Source organism: Tauraco erythrolophus, chromosome 17 (genome assembly GCF_009769465.1).
Source record: "Tauraco erythrolophus isolate bTauEry1 chromosome 17, bTauEry1.pri, whole genome shotgun sequence".
Lineage (NCBI taxonomy): Eukaryota > Metazoa > Chordata > Aves > Musophagiformes > Musophagidae > Tauraco > Tauraco erythrolophus.
Window position 1 is genome coordinate 14,132,257 of NC_141481.1, and position 26,983 is coordinate 14,159,239.

Genomic DNA, 26,983 nt, shown 5'->3' on the forward strand with positions numbered 1-26,983 from the left:
ATGTCGCGGAAGAAGGCGGCTCGCAGCAAGGCCGGCGGTGCCGCGCCCTCCGCCGCGCTGCCCCCCGCCGCCCAGGGCTCCGGCCGTGCCGCCGCCGCCGCCGCCCCCCCGCGGGGCTCCGCGCCCGCCCCCGAGCTGCCCCGCAACGGCGGCGCGGCGGCCGGGCGGCCCTCGCTGAGCAGCAGCGGCGAGTTCTACGACCTCGCCTTCAAGGTGCGGGGTCTGGGGGCCGCGGGGAGGGGCAAGGAGGCGGGGGACCGGTGCACGGTGCGGGGTCCGTCGGGTGCGGGGCTGGGGTCGGCCGGGTGCAGCCTCGCCGCAGCCGCCGGAGAAGTTCCCGGGGGCCAGGACCGGGCGGGCATCCCTCCTTCCCTCCCTCCCGGCGCCGGCATCCCGCCCCTCCTCGCTGCCGCCGCCTGGTTCGGGTCTCTGGGGCGGGTGCGCCCCGGCCGGGCTCCCGGAGCGGCGGGGACCGGGCTCGGCGGGCGGTGGAAGGCGGGGGAGGGGTCCCTGCAGAGCCCTCGGCAGCGGGGCTGCTTCTGCGGAACTTTTGCAAGTGCTGACCGAAGGTTTCCTGCTCAGATGAGTTACTGTAACCTTCTGCTTCCTCCCGAGCGACGTAAAAACCGCGGTTGTAACGCGGGGGGACGGTGCTCCGGGGGTCGCATCGAATCTGCTCCGGCTGCTGGTGAGAGGTCTCCAGCTTGCGCCTTCTTTTAAGGGCTCATTTCGCTTCTCGCCGCTTCAGATTCTGGCGAAGGAGTCACAGAGCAAATGTATTTGCACCCCCCACCCCCCCCCCCCGCTCCATCATGCGACCTGCTGCCAGCCCCGCTCCGGCACGCTGAGCCCTTCTGGCTGAGCCTGCGATTCCATGAGACCCATCCGACTGCGTTTCCACCACGCATCGTCGTGACCTTAATCGTAAACCTCTGATTAAGGTTGGAGAAGAAGGTGTTTGCTATGGCGAGTCCAGCCTTGGCACGCTGTGTCGGAGAGCTCGGTGCGCGTGGCCATCGGCGTGGCCATCGTGGTGGCAGGATGTGGGACGCGCAGTAGGTGAGGGGTGTTGAAGAAGGGAATTTGGTTGCTTTGGTTGGTCCTGATACAGCTGCAGTGACGATTCAACAGCTTCCCTAAAATGGAGCCACCTCCGTGTTCACGCTGGTCCTCAGCTCCTTGAGCTCTCCTCTCCCAGCCCGGGCTGGGGCTTTCCCTGGGGATTGCCCTGTGGCACAGGGATGAGCCAACGAGGTGTCAGATAAGCCCAGACACGCCAGGTAACCAAAACCTCTGCTAACGGTCTGGCTGGTTTTGAACCAGTGACAGAGATAAATTGCTTCATATTCAGTAAAAACCTGCGTTATTAAACTTTCTCTTTCCCTTGCCCCTCCCTTGAGGCTCCTGAGCTCTGCCAGAGGCAGTGGTCAAACACAAGACCCGGGCATGGGGCTGGACCCTGACCACCGAGCCCTTGGTGTGAGCGTGGCCCCGGGTGCTGCTGCGTGCCCTGGGTGAGGCTTCGGTGGTGCTGGGCTGGGGAGAAGCTGCTTTTAAGGTTCACTCTGCTCAAGAACTGAGGTCTGGAAAGTTTTTAAAAAATTAATTACTTTCTTTTTGTCCCCCCCCCCCCCTTCCCTTGGCTTCGCACAGATACATCCGTAGGCTCACTGCTCCCCTAACCCTGTAGCTCAGTGCATGGCTGTGCGTGGTGCTCCTGTGGGAGACCCAGCCCAGGGGCTCTGCACTGTGGGCAAGGGAGCACTGTGGCCAGATCCCTCCCTGGCAGTGCCCCCCTGCCCCAAAACAAGTTACAGCTGTGGCTGGGGCTGCTGCAGCCTCTCGGGGGGCGCTGAGCTGCAGAGCGGTGGTGGCGTTTGCTGCTTATGTTGGCTCCTGGGTTCGGTGTGACCCAGGGCAGCACTGGCCTTAAAACCATTTCAACTCGGTCACGGGCTGATGGCTCGTGGAAGGGTAACGGCGGCGTGTTTGAGAGAGAGGGAGCCCTGCCATGTCAGTGGGAAGCTGCACAAATCGGTGCGGGAGCAGAAGCCCCTAACGCAGCTCGGCTCCGTGGTTTGGGGTTTCTTGACAGTGGGAAGTTGTTGTCCTGCCGAGGGGAGTGGTGTCAGCGGCCCTGGGGGCAGGAGGGCTCATGGTTTGAGTAGAGGCTTCGAGGAGCTGCTTTTGGGACCAGTTTCAGCTCTACTGTGGTTTCTTTGCAGCAGGGTGGGTGCCTGTCCCCTCTGCGCCCGGGGCTGCTGCTGGATGGGGAAACTGAGGCAGGTGGCACCGGGAGCTGCTCCCTCGGTATCCTCTGAGGACCGGGAGGGTGGCTGTGGCACTGTGCGGGTCCCGCTGGAGGAGTTTTCTCATAGAGGGTGGAGTGCACCCCCGGAGATGGTGCTCATGGTTGGGGGCCCCCCTCAAGTCTCCCTGTGGGCAGTGTCACCCTCCCAGAAAGCCCCGCATGTGGTGGGTGGTTTATGGGTGCACTGGGGGCCCCGTGGCTGTCAGGTCACAGCTTGCCTCGCCTGGACGGCACCTCTTGGTTTTCAAGGAGTGTTTGTGCCCCCACGGGGGATCTGTTGAGTGTCGGCTGGGGGAAGGTGTGTCGAGTTTGGCCAGTTCTCAGGGACACACGTGGTGGGTGGGAAACAATCCCACTGCGGGTCCCCCCCTTCTCTCCCCCACCCTCCCCTGGGTCTGAGGACATCGCTCCTGGATGTGCTTTTTTTCCACCTCAAGAACACGGAATCTGCTGCCTGCTCCTGGGATGGGGTTTTCGGGATGGAGGCGGGTAACGGCTGCGGTGGGGCTTCCTTCCTGAAACCCAGTGTCTAACGGCCCCCCCTCCCTCGCAGGTGATGCTGGTGGGCGACTCGGGGGTCGGCAAAACCTGCTTGCTGGTGCGGTTCAAAGATGGTGCGTTCCTCGCCGGCAGCTTCATTTCCACGGTTGGAATCGACTTCAGGGTAAGTGCCTGGGGGGCTGCTCCGGCCCGGCGGGGGCTCCTCACCCCGTCTGCTCGGCCCCTGCCCCGGGGTCTGGCGGGCGAGTGGCAGCTTAAACCTCGTCATCCCCACCCATGTGTCAGCATGAGGATGGGGGACCCCCCTCTGCGCTGGGTCCTGGGGGGGATTCGTGGGAGGATGGCTGAGGCTGCAGCAGCTGCTCAGGGAAAGTGTTTCCCTGAGTCAGTTTCAGTGGTTTTAAGAGTTTGTTGGGTTTTTTTTATATAAAACAAACAAACAAAATGAAAATAAAACTGACACAACTCAAAATCCCCTGAAAACATCTCCTGAGCACAGCTCTGGGGTGCTGCTGGGGGGACGTGCGCAGGAATGGGCACGTTGTGCTGAGGGGTCTCTGCTCTCGCAGGGTAACTGCTTTGTTGGCAGTGCCTGGAGCATCCCGCTGCGGGTAGGGGGCAGCCCCAGGGGCAGCGGGTCGGGGCTGTGTGGCACCATCGAGGACAGTGGGAACCTGCTCGACAGAGGGGTGATGTGGGTGGGGAGTGGGGGGCAGAAGGGGAGACACGTCATGTCCTGCAATGCCCCGGTGTGGGCAGAGTGCCCTTTGCCTGGTGGGAACGTCTTAGAGCCAGCTGGGGCCCTTGGAGCCTTTTCTTGGCTGCATTTCCCCGGCGATACCTTGCTGGGGCTGTGGGGAGACTGGGGGGTGTTCCTGGGGACACTGTGGTCCTGGCATCCCCAGGCGAAGGGGGCTGCGGTGCTGTCACGGGCAGCCCTGGGGTGGGACAGCAGAACAACGGGGCTGGTGGCTTTCCAGAGGTGGCATCAGAGAAAGCTTCCGGCAGGCTGCAATGGGCGAGCGGGAGCTTTTGCTCCCCAAACAGCAGCTGGCAGCATGCCTGGCTTGGGTGGGTGGCCTGAGAGTCGGGTGCTCCCTGTCCCTCACCAGTTCCCCAACCATTTGCTTCCCCAAACCGCGAGCTCGCCACCCCCCAAGACATCTGGCCAGTGCTGCAGGCTCCTGGGAGAGGCTCAGCCCTTGGGAATGAGGACGTGCCCAATGGCTTTTGGCTCTCCCTGCCCCACCGTTGGGGCACTGACTGTGTCATCTCGCTGTGCAGTGGCTTTTGGCTCCGCTTTGGTGCCATGGTGGTGACAGGTGGGTGCGGTGAAGAGCTGGCGGTGATGCCACGCGCCAGCGTTGCATCTTTCTGACCGCCTGCTCTCAGCAGGATCTCGGCTCTCCCCCTTTCCTGGAGGATTTCTGGGAGATGGGTGTCTCTTGCAACCTGCTGTTTCGCTGGGGTGGGGATAATACCTTGCTGGTACAGCGACAAGAGACGAGGGATGGCTCGGAAAGCCCTTGGAAAGCGAGTGATGCTCTTTCCTGCAAAGAGGTTTTGGGTGCAGAGCGACGCTGCGGGTGGCGACAGCGGCTTGGGGAGCTCGGTAACTCGGAGTCCGTAATTTCACACAAAGGTAATTACACGGCATTTCAGGTGTTCTGAAAATGAAAAGCGTTTTATTACCGATTGCAATGATTGATACCAAGGGCAGTCATAAAATCCTGTGACTTATTGATTAGAGCGCTGAAACGACTGCTACTGAGAAGCAATCAAATTAGGGTTAATTTACTTCTGTAATAGAGCTGCTAGAGCAACATCGGTTCGAAATGGGCAGATTATCCAGCAGGGAAGATGATGTGCGTGCCCTAAAACTCATTATTGTCATGTTTGTAAGGTACTCATCATTTTGGGGGGGACACGGAAATAGTTTTTTGATTGTCCACCTCCGTTTCCATTAAATTAATCCTGTTTGCAGGCGCCGGGTAATTGTGCCCCTCTCACCGTTGGCATCACGATGCAGATGAAGCTCCGGGGTGGAAATGCTGGAGGCTTCTGCTGCGAGAGCGCGTTTGGGTTTTAATTTGCGTCTATCTAATAACAAAACTGTCGCATCCCGGCTCCTTTTCTCTGCAATCCCAGGATTTGGTGTTGGGTTTTCTGAGGAAGCGAGCGAGGCCGGCTGTGACCGCGGGCAGCCGTGGTCGGGGAAGGTGGTTACTGGGTTTTTGCTGCGTTCGCCCGGGACCGGTGCAAGAAGTGCTGTGGGCAATGTTTCGGTGCATCGGGCTTTTTCGGAGGGGTTTGCGGCGGTCGCTGAGCCTCGCTGGCAGCGGAGACCGCGGGGATGTCCCCAAGGCCATGACAGTCTTGCTCCTGTGCTCAGCCAGGGAAGAGCTGCTGGGAGCCCGGGGACATCGTGGGGATGGAGCTGGCTGGCTCCTGCCGCTGCTTTTGGGACTGTCTCCGCACCTCCCAGTGCCGGCTGGTCTCCACGAAGTGCCCTGGGATGGAACGGGGCTGGCTGTGATCATGACCGCGTTGGGGGGCAGCCTCCGCACCCACCCAGCCGCTCTCCAGCTCCTCTCCCAGTCCATCCGCTGGTCCCAGTGGGCTTTGGGCTGAGCTGCTCGTTCTCGAGGCTGTCAGACCGTTAGATCACGCGGAGCTGTGGCTGATGGAGTTCGTGGGCCTGAGCGAATGGAAATGAATAGAAATCCATTTAAAAATGAATCTGGCGTTACGATCCCTAATGGCCCCCCAGGTTTTTTTCCCTCCCACTGTTTTATGTTACGGAGAACGTCTCACATGGTGTTTGTTTATCATCTTCTCCTAAACAAAGAAGGATCTTGAGCTGAATATATTTGGAAAATAAACCACTGGTGCTGGGGAAATACAGATGATCGGAGTATTAAAAAATGCATCAAGATGGTACCTCTTGGCTTCTAGCTCTGGAGGGGCCGAGTCCTTTGGCTTTCCTTCCTTGGAAAATGGCTTTTACTGGGGGAGCCTCTTTACCTGCTCAGGGACACACCAGCCCCCCCATTCAGCCGGGGTGCCGAGCTGGGGGTGCACTGCTGGGAGTACTGGGGTGAGACCCCACCCCCCCACCCCATGGGTGCCACTAAGGCAAGGCAGAGCCTGGGGTGAGGGGTGCTGCTCCCAGCAGGGGCTTCGTCTGAGCCGGGGGCTCGCTTGGAGCAACAGAACCTTTTGTCCCAGTTACTGTGCTGGGGGAATTCCTCGCGGTTAAGTGAACCCCTCTGTGCCTCCAGCATCCATCGCAGGCGTCGCTTTGGAATTTCCAGCCATCACTAGATAACGGGAGGCTTAATTATTCCCTCCCACGAGCCGTGGTGTGGCCAAGGATGTGCCAAGCCGTGGCACAAGGTTTTCCTTCTCATCTTTCCCGGGGCCGGGGGGGTCTCAGCAGATCCCTCTGCTTGGGGGCAGTGGTGGGGCTGGGTCTCTCCCTGCCGATCCCCCCGGGACGCATCGTGCACACTTCGTATGTTCGCGTTTCAGGGAGAAGTGTCTCCTGGAAATAGAGAAAGTTTATCACTCGGAGGTGTGAATCCCACTTTCCCGGGTGCTACTGAAGGAGCCGCCTTTTGCTGTAATCTTGGGAAGGCAGCAGAAACCTCGACAGAAATGAAAGCTGCGCAGCCAACGGCGCTTCTGTCTCGTCGTAACAGCGAACTAACAGGAGTGATGCCTTGCCAAAGCTGGGGGACCAAAGGGCCACGTGAGCCCGCTGTGTGCCCGCTCCCCGGCGACGGCCGGGCCCCGTCCCGAGCTTTGCAGGGTTGGGCGAGTTAAGATTTTTGTGCTAATTGGACCTGAAAGGAGCAGAACATAAAAGGAAAAAAAAGAAAAAGATTAAAGATGAGCCTTTTCTCCCTGGGAAGAGGTGCTAATGAGTTTCTTTGCGTTAGCAGGGGAGATGGTTTCTGCGTTAATCCGTGGGATGAAACCGTAAGGACGGGCTTTGCTGGCAGAGTTCAGAGCAGGGCGGCTGCTCTTCGTTTTCTCCGAGGTGCGCAGTGATATCGCTCCTCTCTTCCTTCCCCAAGGAGAAGGAGCAACTCAGCATCCTCCTGGCACAAAGCATGGGTAGGTGCTGCGGGAGGAGGAGGAGGGAGCCAGCCCCGGTGCTTCGGCACAGCTTTGGGCTTCCCGAGCAGCCACTGGGCGCAGGGAACGTTCCCTCCGAAGGCTGCGCGTCCACAGCCACCAGTTCGCACCGACGTGCCCAGGAGGGGTTTCCATGGGTTGTGCCCCTGCGGGGACCCACATCTGCGGGTGCGCCGGGGGCGGCCGCGCTCTCTGCTCCAGCCTTGGCCGTGCCGCGGCTCATCTGCCCGCTGGGACGGCTGCTGGAAATAACAGCTGTCACTCGTGACCCTGAGCTGGAAGGACTCTTGATTACCTTCAGCCCTGTGCTGCTCTGGGGGTGGTATTGGTGATATAGAAGATATTTTTTTTTTTTGCATAAGAGATTTGTTGCATCTCTGGTTTTTGTGGCGTGCGTGCGTGTGCACCTTCCGTTGGCAAAACAGCAGCTGCTGGCTGCCTGCTGGCTCCGACTTCGCAGGAGGGGTGGAAAAAGCTCCGCTCCAGCCACGCAGGGTGTGCAAACCAACACTGGCCACGCTCTGGATTCCCAAGTCTGGTCCTGGGTCTCCATGTGCTCAGGGAAGGGAGGCTGTGGATGCCCTGAGCATCTGCCAGCGGGTGTCCATGTCTCTGCCCTCGGGTGATGCCCCAGCGCAGCCTTTGCCGTGGTCTCTCCCTTTGAAGGGCTGGTGCAGCCTGGAGCTGTCTGAAAGCCAAGGGCTGGCTTTATCTCAGCGGCTGGCGCTGAGCATGAGCAGGGCTAATTTTCTGATGGATCAATCTGGAAAAAGTGGGAGGAGATCTGCTTAGGCCAGAAGAAAGAAATGGGGGGGAAAAAGCTAATTCCAGTGTGTTTTTCTAGACAAAATTAGTCCTGAACATTCAAGGGATGGGACTCTGGGCATCGAGCAGTGTTTAGTCTCTTCTGTTGGCACGCTTTGCCATGTAGCGTGGCTGCCAGCGGGTGGGTTTAGGTTGGTCGCTGGATCTGGGAGCTGGAGCACCGGAGGGGACAGCCCCAGCTCCACACCCCTGTGGAGGAAATGGCCATTCCCTGGCACGGGCATCTTGCTGCTGCCTGGGCCATGGGGTGCCGTGCCAGCGGCAACACTGGTTTCACCGCTCTGTGCCGGGGAAGGTGAGGAAGGATCCCTGTGCGGGCGCTGCGTGGCAGGACGGGCAGGAGGCTGCCTGGGCACCTGCCTTGGGTGTGTTTCCAGCAGCTCTTTGTCTGAAACGGGCTTGTTCTGCATCTCCTGTATGAATGTTAATAGAAGCCAGGAGCTGATTTCATACTTTGACGTTTCTCGCCGTGAGGAAAGCTGGGCTCAGCTCGCCCAGAGGAGCTTCCTGCGATGCTTTCCATCCCTTCTGCCTGGATTCGGGGGGCAGGTGAGATGCCAGGTGCCATAAGGACCCGGTGCTGCCCAAACCTGGCAGCAGGTGAGGCAGGTCCCGGAGAGCTGGTGCAGGGAGGGCAGGTGCTGTTGGTGGAGACGCCTTGATTTTATCGATTGATGGCGTGTCTGACTCAGGGCGACAGCTTCTCCGCAGCTGCTGCTGGATCCTGTTCCCTGCTCCCAGGGCAGGAAATAGCTGGTTTTCCTGGGCAGCCGAGCCCTGCGTTGCTTTCGGCTGCTGCTCCCCTCCTTGCAGAGGGACACAGCTTTGCAGCCGGCGAAGCCTGTCATTTGCATGCAGGGGCTCAGTTGCCAAGGGATGCTGTGAGCAGCGCCCGTGGCGGGCTGCACCCGCTTCCTCACATCTGCTGCTATTTTATTCATGTTCCTTTGGCTCTTGCATTTGAAAAATAATAAACCACCTCGGTGCGCTCCAGTTCTGCAGCCCACCAGTAAACTGCAGACACCCGTGTGCTGGCAGTGATCCTAGTGGACAACAGGCTCGATTCCTGCCTTGGGGAAGGCAAAAAGAAATAAGATTTGTGTCTTCAAAGGAGAGAAGTGCTTGAGCTGCTCTTTGAGTGGCTGGAGCAGCCTCGAGACCCAGAGCCTGGTTAAGACAACTCTTCACCAGTTTGCGGGATGGTGTGAAGGTGCCCGTCCCGTGCTCGGCACACCGTGGGCGCTCCTGGCCCCTTGGTGTCTGGGAAATACCACCCAATAGGTTGGGTGTCTAATCTGGGTGTGAAATTTTGCATCTTTCAGCTGACGGCGAGAGCACTGGGCATGGGGGGTTTTGTGGGAGATGCTCCTGGAGAGGTGCTGGTGTCTCCCAGGCTCCTGCAGCCCCGCGGTGGCTTCCCGGTGTGTGCCGACAGCCAGCGTGCGCTTGGGTCTGTCCCAGTGCAGGGTGGTTGAAATGAAAAGTGGGGACCAATATGGTGGAAACTCAACTGGAAAATGCAATTCCCGCACTTCCGCAGCCTCCATGGAGAGCAGGAGCCGAGAGGGGCGGTTTGGGAAGCGGCCCCTGAGCGCGAGTGGTGTCATTGCCGTGTCCCCTCCCTGAGCCACCCGCAGGCACCGTGGCCGGGCCGTCGGCAGGCACAGCGCCAGCTCCGCGGGCACTGGCACACGTGTCCTCTGTCCTTGGCGCGGGGCTGGCACCGTGCCGCAGGGACGGCCACCGGCGCTCCTGCAGAAATATCCTATTCCTGCTTTTCCCGCAGCAGCACGGGAAGGGACGCCTGGCTTTGTGCGTTGTGAAGTCGTACGAGTTTCTGGCAGTAACCCGGAGAGGGGAAGCGCTTCGGAGTGCCCTGCGAGGTCCCTGCGGGGAGCTGGGTTTCGGTGCGGGGTGATGGACCCGCTGGTGTGAGCGTCCGCGCTGCAGCACCCGAATCCTGCGGGGACGGTGGGTGCGATGGAGCTGCTCGCGGGCAGCATGATTGGCAGCTGGAGGCGGTTCCCCGCATCCCTGGGGTGGGGGGTCCGTGCCCCGCTCCCTGCAGACTCCCCACGAAGGAGTGGGGTGCAGAGGAGGTTGGTGCTGGAGGAAGGCTGCAGGCACACGGCTGCGGTGTGTCTGTGTCCCTCCGGATGGTGCCAGGTGAGGAACTGGCCCCGGGGGGGCTGATTCGGGTGCGGGAGCATCAGCTGCCCTGGGGCAGAGCCCGGCACAATGCTGGGTGCGCTGGCAGTGCCCAGGCCTGCCAGGAGCGGGCTGTAGCCACTAAAACATTTAAATGGGTTTAGAGTAAGTCTAAATGGTTTGAATATTTAATGGAATACGTTTGGCTGAATTTCACTTTCATCTTTTACTTGCGATAAAACACTGAATGCGGCTGCGCGGAATTGGGCTTTTCTTTGGGAGCAGAGGGGAGGGGGCTGAGTTGGTGGGAATGGGTGGGCGTCGAGGTGCCTCTGCCCCCCTCAATGGGGACATCTGTGCCCTGCAGCTCCCACCCTGCTCAGCCCCTCTGAGTACCCCCCAAGCCCTCACTGCCTTTCCACTGAGCCACTGGCTCATTTCGTTACCATGAATTAATTATTTGCCCCTCCGACCGCGCTCATGGGGTGACCATGTATCATCCTTCCCCAAAAACCGCCTGTTCCTTCGTCCTTTTCCCAAAGAGCCACTTTCCTCCTCGCATCCACAAAGGGTGGAGAAGGTGTCAGGTCGGTGCCGTCAATGGGGCGTTTGCTGGACCCTGTGACGGTGACGCTGAGCGTTGGTGCAGCGAATCGAAAGGGCAGTGATCGGCTGCTCCGAAGGCTGGAGTGGCAGGTGCTGGCTGAAAATCATCCCCCTTTGGGGGAAAAAAAAAAAAAATGGGAAAAACCAATCCTTTCCAAGTGGCTGGGAGCCACTTGTAGGGGGAAGGAGCTGCAGCACAGCGCGTGTCTGAGCAGTGTCCGCTCATCCTTGGCTGGCGGTGGGGACACACGTTGGTTCCTGTGGCAATGGAGAATTTAGGGATCGAGGGCTTGTTCACCCCCGGAGCCTTTGGAAGTAAAATATTGCGTGGATGGTGTTGGCCTGGGGATGGGTGGAGGACACAGTGAGCAGGAGGACGCGGGGTGGCTGATAGCAGGGAGCCAGGAGGAGAAGGAGGGCGGCAGCTGGGGAAGCACGTGGAGCTGTGGGATTCCTGCATGGGGCAGCACTGGTGGCACCATGGTGACATCCCTGCCCTGGAGCGGGGATGAGCACTGTGCTGTGCCATCCTATGCCCACGGCTGGGCAGAGCTGGGGGATGCTCACCGCGCTGCCCGTGCGGCTCCCGGCCCTGCTCGCAGCCCAGCGAGGAGGGGAGCAAAGCCACGGGCTGCTGGTGCCATCCCAGAGCGATGGAGCTGGCCCTGCTCCCCAGCTGGGATCTCCAGCAGAGTGGTGCAACTGGTACAGCTCTGTTTGTCTAATCCAGCATTTTTAATCCTGGCTAAGCACCGAGTCGTTGCCTTGAAGGATTGCAGAACCTCTCGAAAGCAACAGCAAATATTTCATCTTTATGCCTGCGTTGGAAAAAATATTTCTTCCTGATCATAACTAATTTGTGCTGGGAGCTCGTGCTCCTTCGGCTTTAAAGGGTGATGCCCATTGCCCTGGTCTGCAGCCATCCCAGGATGAGGAGAAGCCCAACGGGGGTCTGGGGGTCTTGGTGGTGCTTCAGGCTGGGAGGTGTTTGTGTTGCAGACGTGGTGGGTCTGGGGTGCCCGCAGGCAGGCAGGGTCATCTTCTGGAGGTCAAAAGACTGGCAGCGTGTCTCTGAGGATGCGACTGGCCCTGCTGTGAGCATCTGGACAGGTTTGGTTTCATTTAGTGTTTTGGGGAGTTTTTTTTACTATTTAATGTATTGAAGGAAGGGGAGTGGTGGGAAGCCGTGCCCAGCTGCACCACTGCTGGCTCGGACGCCGCGAAGCCGTCCACCCGCGGCCGGCCCGGACCCCGCCGGCCCTCGGCTCGGGATGTTCCCTCCTTCCCATCCAGCCGGGATGTTCCCGGCCCCGAGCGACACGCTGGGGAAATGGAGGCTTTGGCTTTTCCAGCTTTGCTTGCGTGGGTGTCGCCACGGCAACGGCGCAGCCACCCCCCCCCCCCCAGCTTCCCGCCGGCGAACGCCTCGTCGGACGCGCGCCGGTTCATGGCATCAACGCGGTTATTAACGAAGCACCGCGAGCCGCCGCCGTTTGCGGTACGTGCCCGCGGTGCAATGTGTGCCAGGCACGGCGGGGGTGGCAGAGGAGGAGCGGGGGGTCCTGCCCCAGCCCCAACGCTGCTCCTCGTTACTGGTAACGAAGCTGAACCAACCTCAGCTCCTGGTACCTTCCCACCAGGGAGAGCTGTTGGCATCGGCACTCCTGTGCCCGTTGCTCTCAACCTTGGAACAACCCCCCGTTAATGATTTTTTTTCCCCCCAAAGCCAAGTGCAGGAGGCTGCTGGGGGGGTCCAGGGAGCCCCAGCCCCCCTGGGGAGCGCAGGCTCGGCTGGCCAGGACTGTGCCCCTCCATTTGGTCAGTGATGCTGAATTTGGACCGAATCGCCAGGGTTTGCTTCTCTGGTGCCACTTGACGGCCGCAGGTCCCCGCCGGTGCCTCCGGGCCGATGGCGAAGAGAAACACGACCGCGTCACTGGGGGAATAATTCGGCGCAGAATTGTCGCTGGCGAGTCCGTAGCGAAGACCCTGTCCAGGGACCTGCTTGTCGGAGGGGGCTGGTCTCTGATGGAGCATCCATCTTGTCGGTCCTGCCTCCTTGCTGGGTGCATAGGGAGCCCCTCTGGCTGCCGTGCCAGCCAAGTGGCCGAGCTTTAATTTGTGCTGATTTTTCCCCCAGTATCCAGCTCCCAGGAGCTGCAGGGATGCAGCCGTTTGTCCCAGGTTGTGGCTGCAGGAGGATGGCATCATTTCCCCCACGTGGGCACTCGCCCTCCGGCCCCACCGAAGCGCCCGCGGGCTCACCGCTCTCGGCGTCGCCCCGTTTGCCGCACGCCTCGGCGGAAACGCCGGGGGATTGTTGCTACTCTCAGCGTCAATTTTTAGAGCGTGGCGCAGGTTTTGGCAGCGGCGCTGGGCAGCCCACGCAGCCCCGAGCAGCGCCAGCCTCGGGGAAGGATTGGCAGCTCTGCCAGGCTGGTGGGGACGCGGCTTCGCGGGAGTGAGCCGGCCGTACCTTACCGTGCCATGTACCTTCCCAGGGCACCAGCTCCTCCAGGCTGGGCAGAGCAGCAGGGCAGGGCTGGGAAGAGACCCCAGTGCTGTGCCAGCCATGCCACGCTGCCCCGGCAAGCTGTCACCGGTTGTGTTTATTTTCTGTAGTAATCATGTGCTTTTGGGGAAACATCTCCGTAGTGCCAGGCAGGTCCACGGTGGCAGTGCCACCCGTGGCAAGGTGGAGCCACTGTGAGTGTGGAGAAAGTAAAATCCTCAGAAAATCCTCACCCAGAGTTTGGAAACCGGCACGGGGCCGAGGAGGGGTCCTGCCCTACGGGGAGGGGGCCAGGGCTCACCGCGCTTCAGCCCTCACCGCCGCCACTGCCACCGCGCTGCCCGTGCACCACCGTGGCAACGGGCTGGGGTGCCGATGAGCACCGAGGCTGGGATGTGCCATTCCCAGGGTCTGACCGGACTCGTACAGGCTGCAGGAAATCTCGTTGTAGCTGTTCGGTCGCTCTCTTTGCCCGGAATCCTCCGGAGGACTCAGCTGGACTCGGCTTTGGTGCTTAGCGAGAACACGGCTCCTGAGAGCCGTCTGCCGTGGCCGCGGGGGGAAGATGTGTGCGTGATAAAAAGCTACAGATTCATTTGTCAGGTCTTTGGGGATTTTCTTTTTTTTTTTTTTTTGAGGGATGAGAAGCGCTGTTTAATAACGCTGTTTGCAACGTCGGCTGCAGAAGATGCTCCGTTGCTGCCAGATGCTGCTGGATATTCAGACCTGACTCTTTTTTTTGTTTGTTTGTTTATTAGATTGCAAAGTCTTCTCCGAAACTTTGGGCAAGTTTCCATCCCTTTAGGTGCCAGCCCTGCGATACGAGGCAGCCCGGCTGCGCCTCTGGCAGGTACAGCTGATGGCACACGTCGTGCCGCGCGGGGCAGTCTGGGTGGCTGCAGCCCTGGAGCCTTTCTCAGCAGCGTCTTCCTCCAGGGGAAGTGACCCCACTGCCTTTGGGAAAGCTACATGTTATTGCAGGCATCGTGCTGAGGGCAGATGAGGCTGCCCAGAGGCTGGTTTTGTAGCTCAGAAACCAAATTATCATATTCTTCAGAGTGGGATAGGCCAAATGGAAAACGTTTGGACCAAGCGTAACACCAGGAAAAAAGAATCTTTCCTAATTCGCCCGCTGTGCCCGAGGGGGGCTCGGGTGTGCGGGGTGAGCCAGACGATGGGGGGAGTCATAGCCCGCCGGGGGTCCCCTTGCTGAGTGTTTCCCAGTGACTTTGGGGCCAAACCAGTTAAACTCCTCCTGAGCTGGGACAGGTTTTGTGCTGGAAATGAGCCGGCTGCTGCGGGGCTTGATTGTGGTTCCCAGGACCCTGCTCCTGGACACAACTCGGCTGAGTCAAAATCACATCCCCTCCCATCTGGGGCAGCTCCTCCACAGGGATGGTCCCGTTTATCATCCTTGGAGGTGGTGGAGGATGGAGCACACGGGGACAGAGCGGGTCTAGAGGAGGCCATGAAGATGATCCGAGGGCTGGAGCACCTCTGCTCTGGAGACAGGCTGAGAGAGTTGGGGCTGTTCAGCCTGGAGAAGAGAAGGCTCCGGGGAGACCTTCCAGCACCTTCCAGTGCCTAAAGGGGCTACAGGAAAGCTGGAGAGGGGCTTTGGACAGGGGCGTGGAGTGACAGGACACGGGGCAATGGCTTTAAACTGAAAGAGGGGAGGTTTAGATTGGATCTAAGGAAGAAATTTTTCACTCTGAGGGTGGTGAGGCACTGGCACAGGTTGCCCAGAGAAGCTGTGGCTGCCCCATCCCTGGAAGTGTTCAAGGCCAGGTTGGATGGGGCTTTGGGCAACCTGGTGTAGTGGAGGGTGTCCCTGCCCATGGCAGGGGGGTTGGAACTGGATGATCTTTGAGGACCCTTCCAACCCAAACCATTCTGTGATTCTATGATGGGGTTCACATGGGGCTGGCTGCACTCTCTGGAGCTTTGAGGAGGGCGAAGCCCAGGGTGAGCAGGAGATTCCCTGCCTCGTCCTGTGGCTCCTGCTGCTCCACTGCCCACCAGCTGCTGTGATGGGAGCACTGGGCACAGCAGTGTTTCTGACACAGGGACTGGCTGCTTTGACATAAAAACTGATGCAAGGCTTTATTTCCCCAACCCTGACCCCTGGAGTAGAGTAAACAATTCCCTGTGTAACAGTAATTGATGACCCATTTTTCATTCTCGTGGCATTGACAGCTGCTGCGCTTGCAGTAAATGAGAAATGATATTGCAATAAATGCTCTGTAGAGATTCTTGTTCTGCTTTGCAGCACGGTATGTCCTTGATGAGGAAAATGAAGATAAATATGTTGAGCACCACGTTCCTTATTCCCGGTATTGGCACAGATCTGCGTGAGCCATCTCTGCCCTCTTTGTTTCCAAGGCTGCCTGGTTTAGAAGCAAGCATGGATATTTTTAAAAATATCTCTTCTATTACAAAGTAGAAAAAAAAGAAACTGAAGGGGTGAGTAATGCTGCCCAAGGTGGTGGGGAGCTGCCACAGACCGTCCCCGGGCAGGGAGGAGGGATGTGGCCGTGGGCTCCGTCTGCTCCCGGGACCCAAGAGTGTGCTGGGAGCTGCAGGGATGAGCTGCAGCCTTCCTGCGGACTTCGGGTTTTTGGTGGCTTTGGTCTCCGGGATGGCCGTAGCAGATCCTATCCTGTGGATTTTAAGGGTGGAAAAGCCAGTTTCCCTGGCTGCCCACGGGCCCAGGGTGCAGGCTGGCTCCAGCGTGGCGGTGACAGCTGAAAGTCTCCCATGGCCACATCTCCCACCTGTTGGGCTGAGCCCGAGCAGCTCCGTTGGGCTTAAAAGCATCGATAGTCTGAGTGTCGTCTGCCCACGCCTCCTCCGGGGAACGTGCCCGTGGTGGGTGCCAGGCGCTGCCTCGCTGGTTCGATGGAGCAGCCCAGCTGGGGAGGGAGAGCATCACCCACCCGGTATTGCTCCGGTACAGCGCCGGGAGCCGGGGGGCTGCAGGACGTGGGTGCCGCGGGCGATGCTGAGAAGCAGAGCATGACTTATATTTTAAAATGCATGATCCTAACCAGATCCTCTTACCCCTCATCTGTCCCTAAGACAGGATTCTCTCCTTCTTGCCAGAAAAACCTTTTATGTGCAGACTGATGTGAATAGGAGATGATAAGTCACTAATTCTTCGGTGTGTCTGCCCGAACAAGAGCCTGGGCTCTTATCTCCTGCAGGGCTGGCAGCCAGGGAGATGTTAATTGTGCTTTAATGCAGCGTACATGGCTCTGGGCATAGGCTGGTGCTGCTGACATCCCTGGGGTGTTCGCTGGGTGCTGCAGGGATGGGGCTGAGCTGCCCGCGGACGTGAGGGACTGAGCAGGGCACCCAGGGGGTCCCTGCCCACCTGGGCACTGCGGGGCAGGGGGGATTTATATCGGGCAGGGCTTGTGGCTTGCGTGCGGGGCAGGTTGTGTCCTGGGCAGGACCCGGCGTGCAGGGGGAGAGGGGACGCAGTGGGGTGACCCCACGGGGGAGGCGGTGAGGGGGCACGGGGCCAGCCCCAGCCCTGGCAGCGGAGCGGGTGGGAAGCGCCGGCGGCTGCGAGGTGCCGTGTCGATCCGCGTTTCGCGGGGTCTGCTGCGGAACTGAGCAGCGAGCGCCGACACGTCGTGGTTCCTGAAAGGATCTTGGCAGCGGGGCTGGGGGCTGGCGCTGGAGCGGCTCCGCTGCAGGCAGGAGTTGTGCAAGGGGGAAAAACCACGGCAGAAGTTTCTATTTTTAGCTGCAGAGCGCAAACGCGCAGCGCTGCCGGGGAAATTAATCACCTGCGCTGGAAGATGAACGGTTGGGTTTTCTCTCCAAGCAGATTTATGGGATGAGGTGGAGGGAACTGTGGCGGGGGGTCCTGGCTGCCCGGGTCTCACCCAGGATGGGTGCCAGGGCCGCGTGGCACGTCACCATCGGTGGCATGGCACAGCTGCGTTTGCTGCTGCTCCACAGCTGAGGAGGAGGAGGAAGATCATTGAAGGTGCTTCCCTGCAGCTGGGCCATCCTCCAGCAGGACTCAGCACGGCTGGAGCGGGACCATGTCCAGCCACACCACGCACAGCCCTGCATCCCATCCATGTCTCTGCCCCGCTCTCCCCACGGCTTTCCGCAGGCTTCGGCGCAGCACCGGGCTGCTCCCTCCCCTCTCCTGCAGGGAATGTGCTTCCAAAACAGCTTGTTCCTGAGCTGGGTGGTGGGCTGCCCGGCCACGCTTTCCATCTCCTGTGCTGGGACTTAAACAGTAACTGGAAACAAGTATTTATCTCACTGGACAAATCTTGCTTTCGGAAGTGCGGCTCCTTGTGCGGTATCACCCCCCCCTCCCCTTCCCTTTTCTTACCCCCAGCAGAAATAGCAGGTTTTAAAACCAGCTGCTGCCAGGGCAGTTTCTCCAACAAAAGCTCGAGGCAGCGTTTTCCTCGAGGTCGGGTCCGCTGCTGCGATGGCCTCGGGTGTAGCCGCCCTCGGGGCTCCTGCCCACGGCTCCCCCGTGGCATCGTGCTGGGCTGCTGGGCACAGCTGCTCTCCCGGCTGCCGAACCCTGCGGGCAGAGCCGAAACCCACCGGGTGCTCACCCGGGGTCCCTGGGCTCGTGCCGAGCTACGGTCTGACTCCCGGTGCCGTGCCAGGGCTGTGCACAGGCTGTAAAGAATGCGGAGCTGGAGAGTTGGAAAAGCTCCGGTTCCTCACCCGGAGCCTGCTTGGATAGTTTGTACCCTGGGCCAGACCCTGCTGCTGTGTCCCAGCCCCTGGGCACCCCCTGTTTGGGCACCCCGTCTTTGGGCACCCCATATCGGCCAACGTGACGACACTGGTGCCAGGAGCTGACTCCAGCATCTCTGGAGTGACGTGCGGTGCAAAGCCTGTGCCGAGCGTGGGGCTGGCAGCAGCTCTGAGCAAAAGCATCAAAGGCGGGGAGCAGAGGGGACCTTCCTCCTCCTCCTCCTCCTCCTCCTCTAGAGCAGCTCGTATTTTCTAATTTATAGCTGCGTTGGGAAAGCGAGTGCTGGATCCCGACGGAACGGCTCTCCCAGGCTGCGGGCAAACAGCGGTTTGGGTGGGTTATTTCATTTTCTCAAATGAGAAGGGAATTTTCTCATTTTCGGTCTCAAAAACCACCCAATTTGGCTGCTTTAATTTTGAGAGACCGCGTTTTTCAGGGAACTGCTTGTGCTGAGGGAGCGAAGCAGGGGCTGCCCTTTGAGCCTCAGCCTTGGCACAGGGCTGGGCTGTCCCTGGGCCGGGCTGCTGTGGCTGGAGAAGATGCTGAGCCACCAGGACCAGCTTTGCTGGCAGCGGCACGCGCCCGTGTGGGAAAACTTCAGGGTTTTAATGAGCAAATTTAATGCAGTGTCCTGCTGTTTCGGGCAGATTTCCATATCGATCCTTGATCTATTTTTGCAGCCGCTTTTGGAGGTGGTGTTTACTTGTCTGTGCTACAGCTCCATCACAACCGTGTCCCAGCTCTTCCCAGCGCGGGAGCGGTGGTGCTTGTGGAGGTGGGGGCTCCCTGGGCTTTGCCGAGTGGGAGTTCGGATGTGGGTCCTGCCTTGGCACGGGGCTGGGGTCCCCCAGCACCCCTTCAGCCAGCTCACCCCCACCGTGCTGCCCCCAGGCTTCTCTCCACTCCCCCTTTCCAGGCAACAAACCCAATGGTTTGGGGAGAAGTGGGGGGGGTACGGTGGGGTCCCTTAGCCAGTCCCTAAATGCTGCCCGTCCCCTCTCCCCGCTTTGGGGCCACGCGTGCTGGGCTGCAGCCATGCCACGTAGTGCCTGCCCGGGCAGGGGGATGCCCAGGTGGGTGGGTGGGTGTCGATGGGTGCTCCTGGGCAGCATCACCGGAGCCAGCACCCATCAGAGGTGCCAGGGAGCCAGGGTGAGGGGTTCCCTGGCTGGAGCCTGAATGGTGTCAGCGAGTGGCTTTCCATTCACTGGATTAATTACGAAGCGAGTTAATCCATGTATCTGATTTAATTTTTAAGGCTTTAATTAATGAGTTAATATGCGGAAAAGCTGGGGAGAAGGCGGGTTGTCGTGTGATCCAAGCAGTGCGGGGTGGCAGCCTGGCAGCGGGGGCACCGTGATTTAGGTGGGAGCATCGTCCGTCGCAGCGTGCGCGTTCCGGGGAGCAGCGCGGTGCCCGTTCCATGACGGGCACCTTCTCCTGCTTCCCAACGGCCGCTCTCGTGCAGGCGCTGGGGCGGGATCGCGCCAGGGCTGCAGCCGGCGGGGCCGTTGGTGTGTTGAGAACGCTGCTCTTAATTGAGGACCATCTGCACTCGGTAATTCGATTTTTCCTGCATCTGCAAGGTTCCAACTTCATTTAGCTGACGTCCTGAGGGTTATTTAATTTACGAGCATCATGTTCCTCCAAACAAAGGCACTCCAGGCGTTCCACTGCATCCCCTGCTAGAAGGTGTTGTAACAACGTTGTCAACACCCCAGGAAAAAGGATGCTGGAAAACTGAAATTGCAAAGGGCGACAGCAGAGCGGAGTTGCAGGGATGGTTTTCCTGCATAGCGGGCGGCCTGCGGTGAGCGTTACCCCCTTACATGGAACTGTGCCAGGTTAGGAACGAGCCCTGAACAACACAGCCCCTCTCTCTGCCACCAAGCCTGGCAGGTGATATCACGTTTCGGTGCATTGACACACGTCGTCTTTTGTCTTTGGGTGCTTATTAGTAGTTGAACCCCCCAGCTGTGCCTTTGAAGGGCTGCGAGCACGGAATTGAGCTCCTGGAAATAATAATAATAATTGGAAGCTGGAAAGTCTATTAGCCGTGGGATGGGGGAAGACTGGAGTGTTTGGCTCACGTGGCAGCGACAGGAGCTGTGGCGTTGCTGGAGGCAGCCCCTGCCTTTCCCACCCCGCTCCTCCCACCTTCTGCTCCTCTTCTTCACCGGTGTTTTGCAGCCACCGTGTGCTGGGGAGCGGGCAGGGATGTGGGCAGGAGCATCTCTGCAACTACTCGCCCTGAAATGCTGCACTGTTCCACACCAAAACCCCAGGGAATCCAGTTTTTCCCCCAGCCCAGTCCAGCTGCACCTGGGCTCACATATGGACTTTAATTAGGTTTAAGCATTTCACCCCCGAAAATGTAGGTCAGTGGTAATTAGCGTGAATCCTGCTGCTGCCGGCTTTGCTTTTAATTAAGCTCCTGAAGTGGAGGTCGATGCACGAGGTGCAGCACTGGAGCTTGAGCTTTTTCGGCTGCTCACCAGGTGCTTCATGGTCACTGTGGCTGGACTGGTCTGTGCTCAGGGCCATATTCTCCCTCCTTCCCTCCCACTCATGGTGGTTGGTCACCCTTGGAGCATGGCCACGCTGGGGACACCACCATGTCCCTGGGCACAGCCGTCCCTTCAGCACACGCTCTCCTCTGATCTGGAGGTGCTGGTGTGGCCATGGAGCTGCACGGGGAAGGGCACTTGTTTGGTGCATATTTTAATTTGAAGCTCCTGGTGTCATTGTCCCTTGTCATCATCCGTCACAACAGGCGTCCTCGTCCCCTGCCAGGGCTGCTGGTGCTTGTGCCGAGATCCGGAGCAGCCGGGTGCTCTGAGGCCAACGGGGGCACGCAGAGTGTTTTCCTGCCTGTGCAGCTCCCAGCATGGCATCCCTGGTGCGGTTCCTGCCAGGTGGCATCAGTAGATGGTTGCCACTGACCAGGGATGGCATTTGGATGAGCATCATGCTGGTGCAGAGCCCGGGGCTCCCACCCCCTGTGCCTCGCAGGATGTGCCGGGGGCACCAGGACCTGTCTGCGGTAGGATCCGGGATTTTGGAGGGCGAACTGTGTGCAGAAAGCAGATCTTCTGCAGAAAGTAAATCTGCCCCGTCTCACCCGTGAACCGGGTGCCCAGCAGCGTGGTTCCCCGTCCCCCGGGATGGCGGCGAAGGCGCAGCTCCTCTGCTGGGATTTTCTCAGCGTTGTTTGCCGTGGTGCGTTTTTCCGCTCCGGGGCTCCCCTGGCACGGCCGTGCTCACCGGGAGCCAGTTCATGGCGGCACCCGGGGCCGGGGGGCTCCTCGTGGCAGTGGGAACCCTCAGTTTTAAGCATTTCAAGCCTTCAGCAGCCCCAGCTTCGCGTCCTGGGGCACGGTGAGCTGGTCCTGAGCCCCCTTTCCAGCTCCCCCAGCCCTTTCCCACTCCCCCAGCCCTTTCCAGCTCTCCCATCCCACATCCTGGCTGCCTATTTTTACCGCTCCCGGGCTGTGAATCACTCCACTCCCTCGTCTCGGTCGCTGCCTTTGAAGGTATTTATAAACCACGATGTCTGCCCTGCGCCGGCTTTAGCAGACGGTGTAAATTCAGTGCTCTGGCTCGCTCCTGCCCTCTCCTCGCCCGTATCCTCGCTGGCCGGCGAGCGTAGACATGCAGGAGCCGAGATGCTCCCTCTGCCCTGATTGAAAACATCCAAACAGCAACGAGGAGCCCCACCGGCGCTGCCCTGGCAGGGCGACGCCGGGCACCGGCATCCCGAGGTGCCTGGTACGTGGTGCTGAGCAGCGCAGGATGTGCAGGGATGGCCCTCGGCATCCGTGTGCCACCGTTTGCCTGGGAGGGTTTTGGTGGCACTGGAGCTGTTGGTGTGTCCCGTGCCAGGCGGTGAGCTGAGGGAGAGCCCGTGCTCCTGCCGGGCAGTGCCAGGGAAGGTGGGGAGCGGGGCCAAGGCAGCGGAGCCCGGCTGGGGTCGGGGCAGCCCTGAGTGTCCCACGACCGCGTGCCTGGGGAGGGCACAGAGCCCCACGCCTGCTCCGGAGAAATGGGATTTAAATCAGGCATCACCGGAGCAGTGACCAGCTGCGCCATCCTGCCGGAGCACCGTGCCCTGCGGTGTTTCATCGCGTCCTCCTGATCACCGCGCTAATTTCTGGGCATCGAGCCGGCAAACGATGCATCCAGCTCCTGCCCCTCGCGCTGCTGGATCGTTAGGATTGCGTTTCGGTAAGGCTTGGTGCAGCCAGCTGGGCCAGTGGTGGCTGTGGGACGTGGTCAGGATCCGGCCCCTGGCCGCACTGGTGGGCACAGCCACCCTGAGGGGCACCGATGGGCTCCCCCAGATGTGCTCTGGGCAGTCACAAAAAGTTTTCTGTTGGCTTTGGGGAAAAACCTGCGGGGCAGTGTGGAGGAGCATTGCCCCTCCTCCTCCTCCTCCCCACTTTTCCTGCTAAAAAGCAGCAAAACAGGGAAAAACAAAACAAAACAAAACAAACCTGAGAGAGGAACTGGTGCTCACTGGGTGAAAAATGGGTACAACCAGCAGGGAGAGGAGTTATTTTTAAGTTGCTGACTGAATATGGAGTAGCTGGCTGTGCCTTTTGAAGGCTGTGAGGATGGGATGCTGGCGCTCGTTAATTTATTGCCAGAGGTCTTCTAGCCCGAGCCGCTCCTCACCGTGCCCGCACCGCGCCAGCCCTGCCCACGCGAGGATTTAAGTATCCAAACAGATGCAGCGTGTGGCGGATGCAGGGAATGATCTCCTGGCTGGGCCGTGGTGCAAACGGCTCCAAGAGGCGCTGGGACCAAGGCACACAAGTTTAAAAGTGACGGGGGGAGATCGGCCGGAGGGTCCAGGGGACACAGCCCCTGGTGCACGTGTCTCCCCGGGGTGCTCCGTGCCCCGCAGCCGCGCTCACCCCTCACCACTCTTCCCTTTCTCTTCCAGAATAAGGTGCTGACGGTGGACGGGGTGAAGGTGAAGCTGCAGGTACGTCCCCGTGGCCCCCCCTGGGCTGTTTGGGGCTGGGCGAAGCCCCGCGGCGCAGGAGCACCCCAGAAGCGGGTCCCCCGTTTCCATCCTCTGCCGTCGCGTCTCCCGCCCCAGCGCAGCCTCACGGGCCCTTTGGGCTGCTCCGTCCCCGCGGCAGGAGCCGGCTGGGGGCTGGGGGCTGTTCTGGCCGTGGTGACCCCCAGCCCAGCCCACCTGCCTCCCTGTGAGTGCGGCCGGAGCCGGTGACACCGGAGCAGCGCCTGCGGGGTCTGCCCGGCGTTTCCAGGCGGCTCCTGCTTCGGGAGAGCCAGAGGATGGTGAGAGGGACAGAGATCCCCCAAAGGGATCCGCATCCCCTGGCTCAGCCTGCATCCAGCCCGCGGGACACACAGGATGTTTTGTGTCCCCCCCAGAGCTGCTCCAGCCCCCCAAGACCCGACAGTGTCTCTGATCCGTTTGCTGGGGGTCAGTAACGGCGTTGGCACTGACGTTCCTGGTGTCCCCGCCAGCGGCGTGGCACGCTGTGTGTGTATGGCTGCGTCAACCGTGCCGTTGGGTTTGGTGCTGGGGGGGGCCCTCGGCCAACGCGGCGGCAGGTTGTGGGCTGACCCCTCTGCTCCCGTCTGCCTTCCAGATCTGGGACACGGCCGGGCAGGAGCGCTTCCGCAGCGTCACCCACGCCTACTACCGGGATGCCCACGGTAAGCACGGCCACCTCTGCTTCCCCGGGATGGGAGCGGGGGAGTGCCATCCCTCCAGCTCTTCGAGGCTCCCGCCTGGCACCGCGGCACCGGCACTAACGCACCGTCCCCCTCTCCGCAGCCCTGCTCCTGCTCTACGATGTCACCAACAAAGCGTCGTTTGACAACATCCAGGTACGGCAGCACCCCCGGGCACCGCCTGTGCCGGAGGGGTGAGTGGTGCTTGCGGGTCGGTCCCTTGGCAGGGGGTGTGCTGCAGGAGATGGGTGTTGGAGGTGGGAACCGTGATTGTGTCCACCTTCGGGTCCCGACGGGTTGGGCTTGGGGGGGGCGTTGCCCCCACCTGCCCTAGTGCCAAACGTGGGCAGGGGAGAGGGTCGCATGCCACTGCAGGCTCCTCGCCCCAGCAGACCAGCCCTTCCTGGCAGCTTTTGTGGGGGCCCCCTGCCCACGGACCCGGCCCCCCCAGCTGACCCTGAGCCCCAGCGCCGTGCTTCAGGGGTGCTGGGGAGCAGTGTCAGAGCAGAGGGCTCCCATAAATCTGGCAGAGGGGCGGAGGGCAAATGCTGCCCATGGGCATCCCGCTGCGTGGGATCTGGTCTCGTCCCCTCCCCTCGCCCCCCCAGACCTGTGCGGCTGCTGGGGGCCACCTATGCCAGCACTGGCAGAGCGTACCGTGAGCCTGGGCAGTAATTAGCCCCGAATAAATAGGATGTAATTGCTCGTGTCCCGGATGTGGAGTACATACACCGTGTGTGTCTGCGGCGAGCAGGCTGCGCGCCTGCGAACCCACCCTGTGCCACGGTGTGGGAGGTGCCATGCTGGCATTAACACCCCGGGGCAGGGAGCCGTGATCCACCACACCGGGTCCTGGGGGGTCCCGCACCACCCTGACCCCCTGGTCCTGGGTGCCTGGAGCTGTCCCTGCTCTGGAGCATCCTTCTGTTGGCAGCCCCATGCCTGCCACCCCCTGCACCTGCAGCGCCATGGTGGGGGACGGAGCATGTCCTCCCCCCTGCTCCCATGGCACTGGCACTGGGAAGGCTTCCTGCAAGCTGGGACTTGCCAGCAGCGGCATTTTCCAGCCTGATGAGCGGGATGGTTCGAGGAGAGACGTCTGCTGCCGGGTGTAATGGAGAGTGAGCAGTGGTTGTTAACTGGGCTGCGGGTCTGCGCTGCGGTTGTGATCCTGCAACGAGATGGAAAATTACTTGAAGGTTTTGCTCTGCTGGCTAATGCGGCCCCATCTGCAGCATCAGCTCTCCTGGCCCTACGGGGACACGGGAGGGATGGCCACGGGGCACGCGTGGTCCTGGCAGAGAAGAAGCAGCACCCAGGGCGAGCGTGAGGCACTAGAAAGGGGGATGGAGGGGGAGCAGTGCCAGAAGGGAGCCAAGGGGTTGTCAGGAGTGACCAAGTGTCCCTTGGACCAACCCATCCATGGAGCTGAGCACCCCGAGCCCAGGTGGGTGCGATGGGGTCCCAGGGCTGTGTCCGTGTGCATTGGGCTCCCACTCTGATCCTGAAGCATTCCTCGCTTTCCTGGCCAGCTGGCTGTGAGCTGCCGTGAGCCCAGCGGCGGTGCTCAGAGCCGGGCACAGGCTGCCTGGGAGGCAGCAAGCAGCTGCTCGCACCGCGGGGTCAGGGATTACTGGGAATTAGGGCAGGTTTGATTAGATTAGGCTGGATTAGAGGGCAGGGAAGCCACCCCATGGCTCAGGCTGGCAGGTTCAGCCGCCTGCCGGGATGAGCACACTCGGCACAGGGGCAGCACGCGCAGGACATGGACATGGGGCATCCCGGAGCAAACCCTCAGCTTTGTCCTCCAGAAGGAGCTTTAGTCGTAACGTCCCAGCCAAGGGGAATGTGGGTTCAAGTCCTACAGGTGCCCGTGGTCAGACAGAGCAAAAGGCAGCCCTTATCCTTGGCAATCAGGGCTTGATCAGCTGCTGAAGCAGGGTGCCAGGCTTGCTTGGCAAAGCAGGTCCCCCGGGGCTCGGTGGCACCCCAGGGCACCCGCTCGTCCACCGGGCTCTCTGGGAAAGGGTGTCCTCGGTGCCGAGTCACCAGTGCTGGGTGCTCCCTGCCCGCGACTCCCACCCTGCACAGCCGAGTTTCTGAGCTGGGTTTTTAGTTTTGTGTCTAACCCCCAGCCCCCTCCTCCCCGTGTCCACGTAATGCCCCCCAGCATTGCTTGGGCACGGCATCATCTCCTGCAGAGGGTGCCCAGGACAGGGGCAGCCCCCCATCCTCCTCCTCTTCCTCCCAGAGCTGTTGCTGACCCATCTCTCTGGCTGTCTCCCTCCAGGCTTGGCTGACAGAGATTCATGAATATGCGCAGCAAGATGTGGTCCTCATGTTACTGGGAAACAAGGTGAGCCCGGCTCCACGGCTTCGCCAGAGCCTCCTCTTCCTCCCGGATGGTCCTGCGACAGAGCCGTGGGCCGGGGAGGCTGGAGGGCGTGAGGGGACGTGGGGGTTGTTTACTGCTGACCTTCCACATCATCCCAAATTGCTCTTTGCCGTTGCTGTCGGCAGGTGGATTCAGCCCAGGACAGAGTGGTGAAAAGGGAAGATGGAGAAAAATTAGCCAAGGTACGTGAGGTGTGTCCGTCTGCTGCGGCGGAGTCGGTTGTTACGTGCTGGGACCAGGGACGTGTCAGCGCGCCAACGTGTACTCGATGGTGTCCCCCAGTGAATTAGTTAACTGGAGACCAGTCTGACCCAAAACACGTCTGGGAGCACTTTGCTTTTCTTCCTTTGTCTTGCTCTCCTCTTCCGCCTCATCTGCTCTCCTTCCTTTAAGCTTCCACTCACGTTTTTCACTTCTTTGTCCTCAAAAGTCAGTTCCAAAGCTGCGGAGGAAACGCCTGCGCTGCCAACCCTCGCTCAGCTTTTGCTGCCCGCGGCGGCGGAGCTGCTCTCCCAGGGTGGGCTGTGAGCTCCTGCCGCGGGCACCGATGGCTGCCGGGGCTCGGCACAAGCCAGGAGCCCCCCAGGGGACACCCCAGGTGCCGTTTCCGACGCCGGTGTGTTTTGTCCCGTAGGAGTACGGCGTGCCCTTTATGGAGACCAGCGCAAAAAGTGGCCTCAACGTTGAATTAGCGTTCACAGCCATTGCCAAGTAAGTGGCTGGTGCGGCAGCCGTGCCGGGCACCTCTCCCACGGGGGTAACAGCGGTTTTTGCGGGTAAAGGCTGGCACTGTCACCCCCTGGGCTCTCACCTTCAGCTCTTGTGCTGGCAAGTACTTGCCATCTCACATGAGATGGGAAACGTCTCGTCGGGGGCAGCTTTGGCAAACCGTGTAGCCCGAGTTGAGTTCAGTTGAGCTGGGCCAGGCAGCTTAGAAGCAGAAGCGTAGGCAGAAAAGTGATGTGTGTTTTTTTTTTTTTCCCTTCCCGCAGGGAACTGAAGCACAGGTCCATGAAGCTGCCCAACGAGCCCAAATTCAAGCTCCACGACTACGTGAAGAAGGAAGTGAGAGGCTCGGGCTGCTGCAGGTCCTAA

General features: G+C 60.4%; 1 protein-coding gene across 1 annotated transcript; it reads left to right on the plus strand.

The window, feature by feature from the left end:
* On the plus strand, positions 1-26,983 carry RAB26 (RAB26, member RAS oncogene family). Its single transcript, XM_086622200.1, has 9 exons — positions 1-213; positions 2,865-2,975; positions 22,730-22,771; positions 23,409-23,475; positions 23,597-23,649; positions 25,784-25,849; positions 26,014-26,070; positions 26,523-26,599; positions 26,881-26,983. Exons 1-9 carry the CDS (start codon positions 1-3, stop codon positions 26,981-26,983), a joined length of 789 nt encoding a protein of 262 aa, XP_086478326.1.

Coding starts and splice junctions, on each gene's coding strand:
- RAB26 (XM_086622200.1), top strand. CDS start 1: ATGTCGCGGAAGAAGGCGGCTCGCAGCAAGGCCGGCGGTGCCGCGCCC. Junction 214..2,864: donor TCTACGACCTCGCCTTCAAG/GTGCGGGGTCTG, acceptor CCTCCCTCGCAG/GTGATGCTGGTGGGCGACTC. Junction 22,772..23,408: donor GGGTGAAGGTGAAGCTGCAG/GTACGTCCCCGT, acceptor TCTGCCTTCCAG/ATCTGGGACACGGCCGGGCA.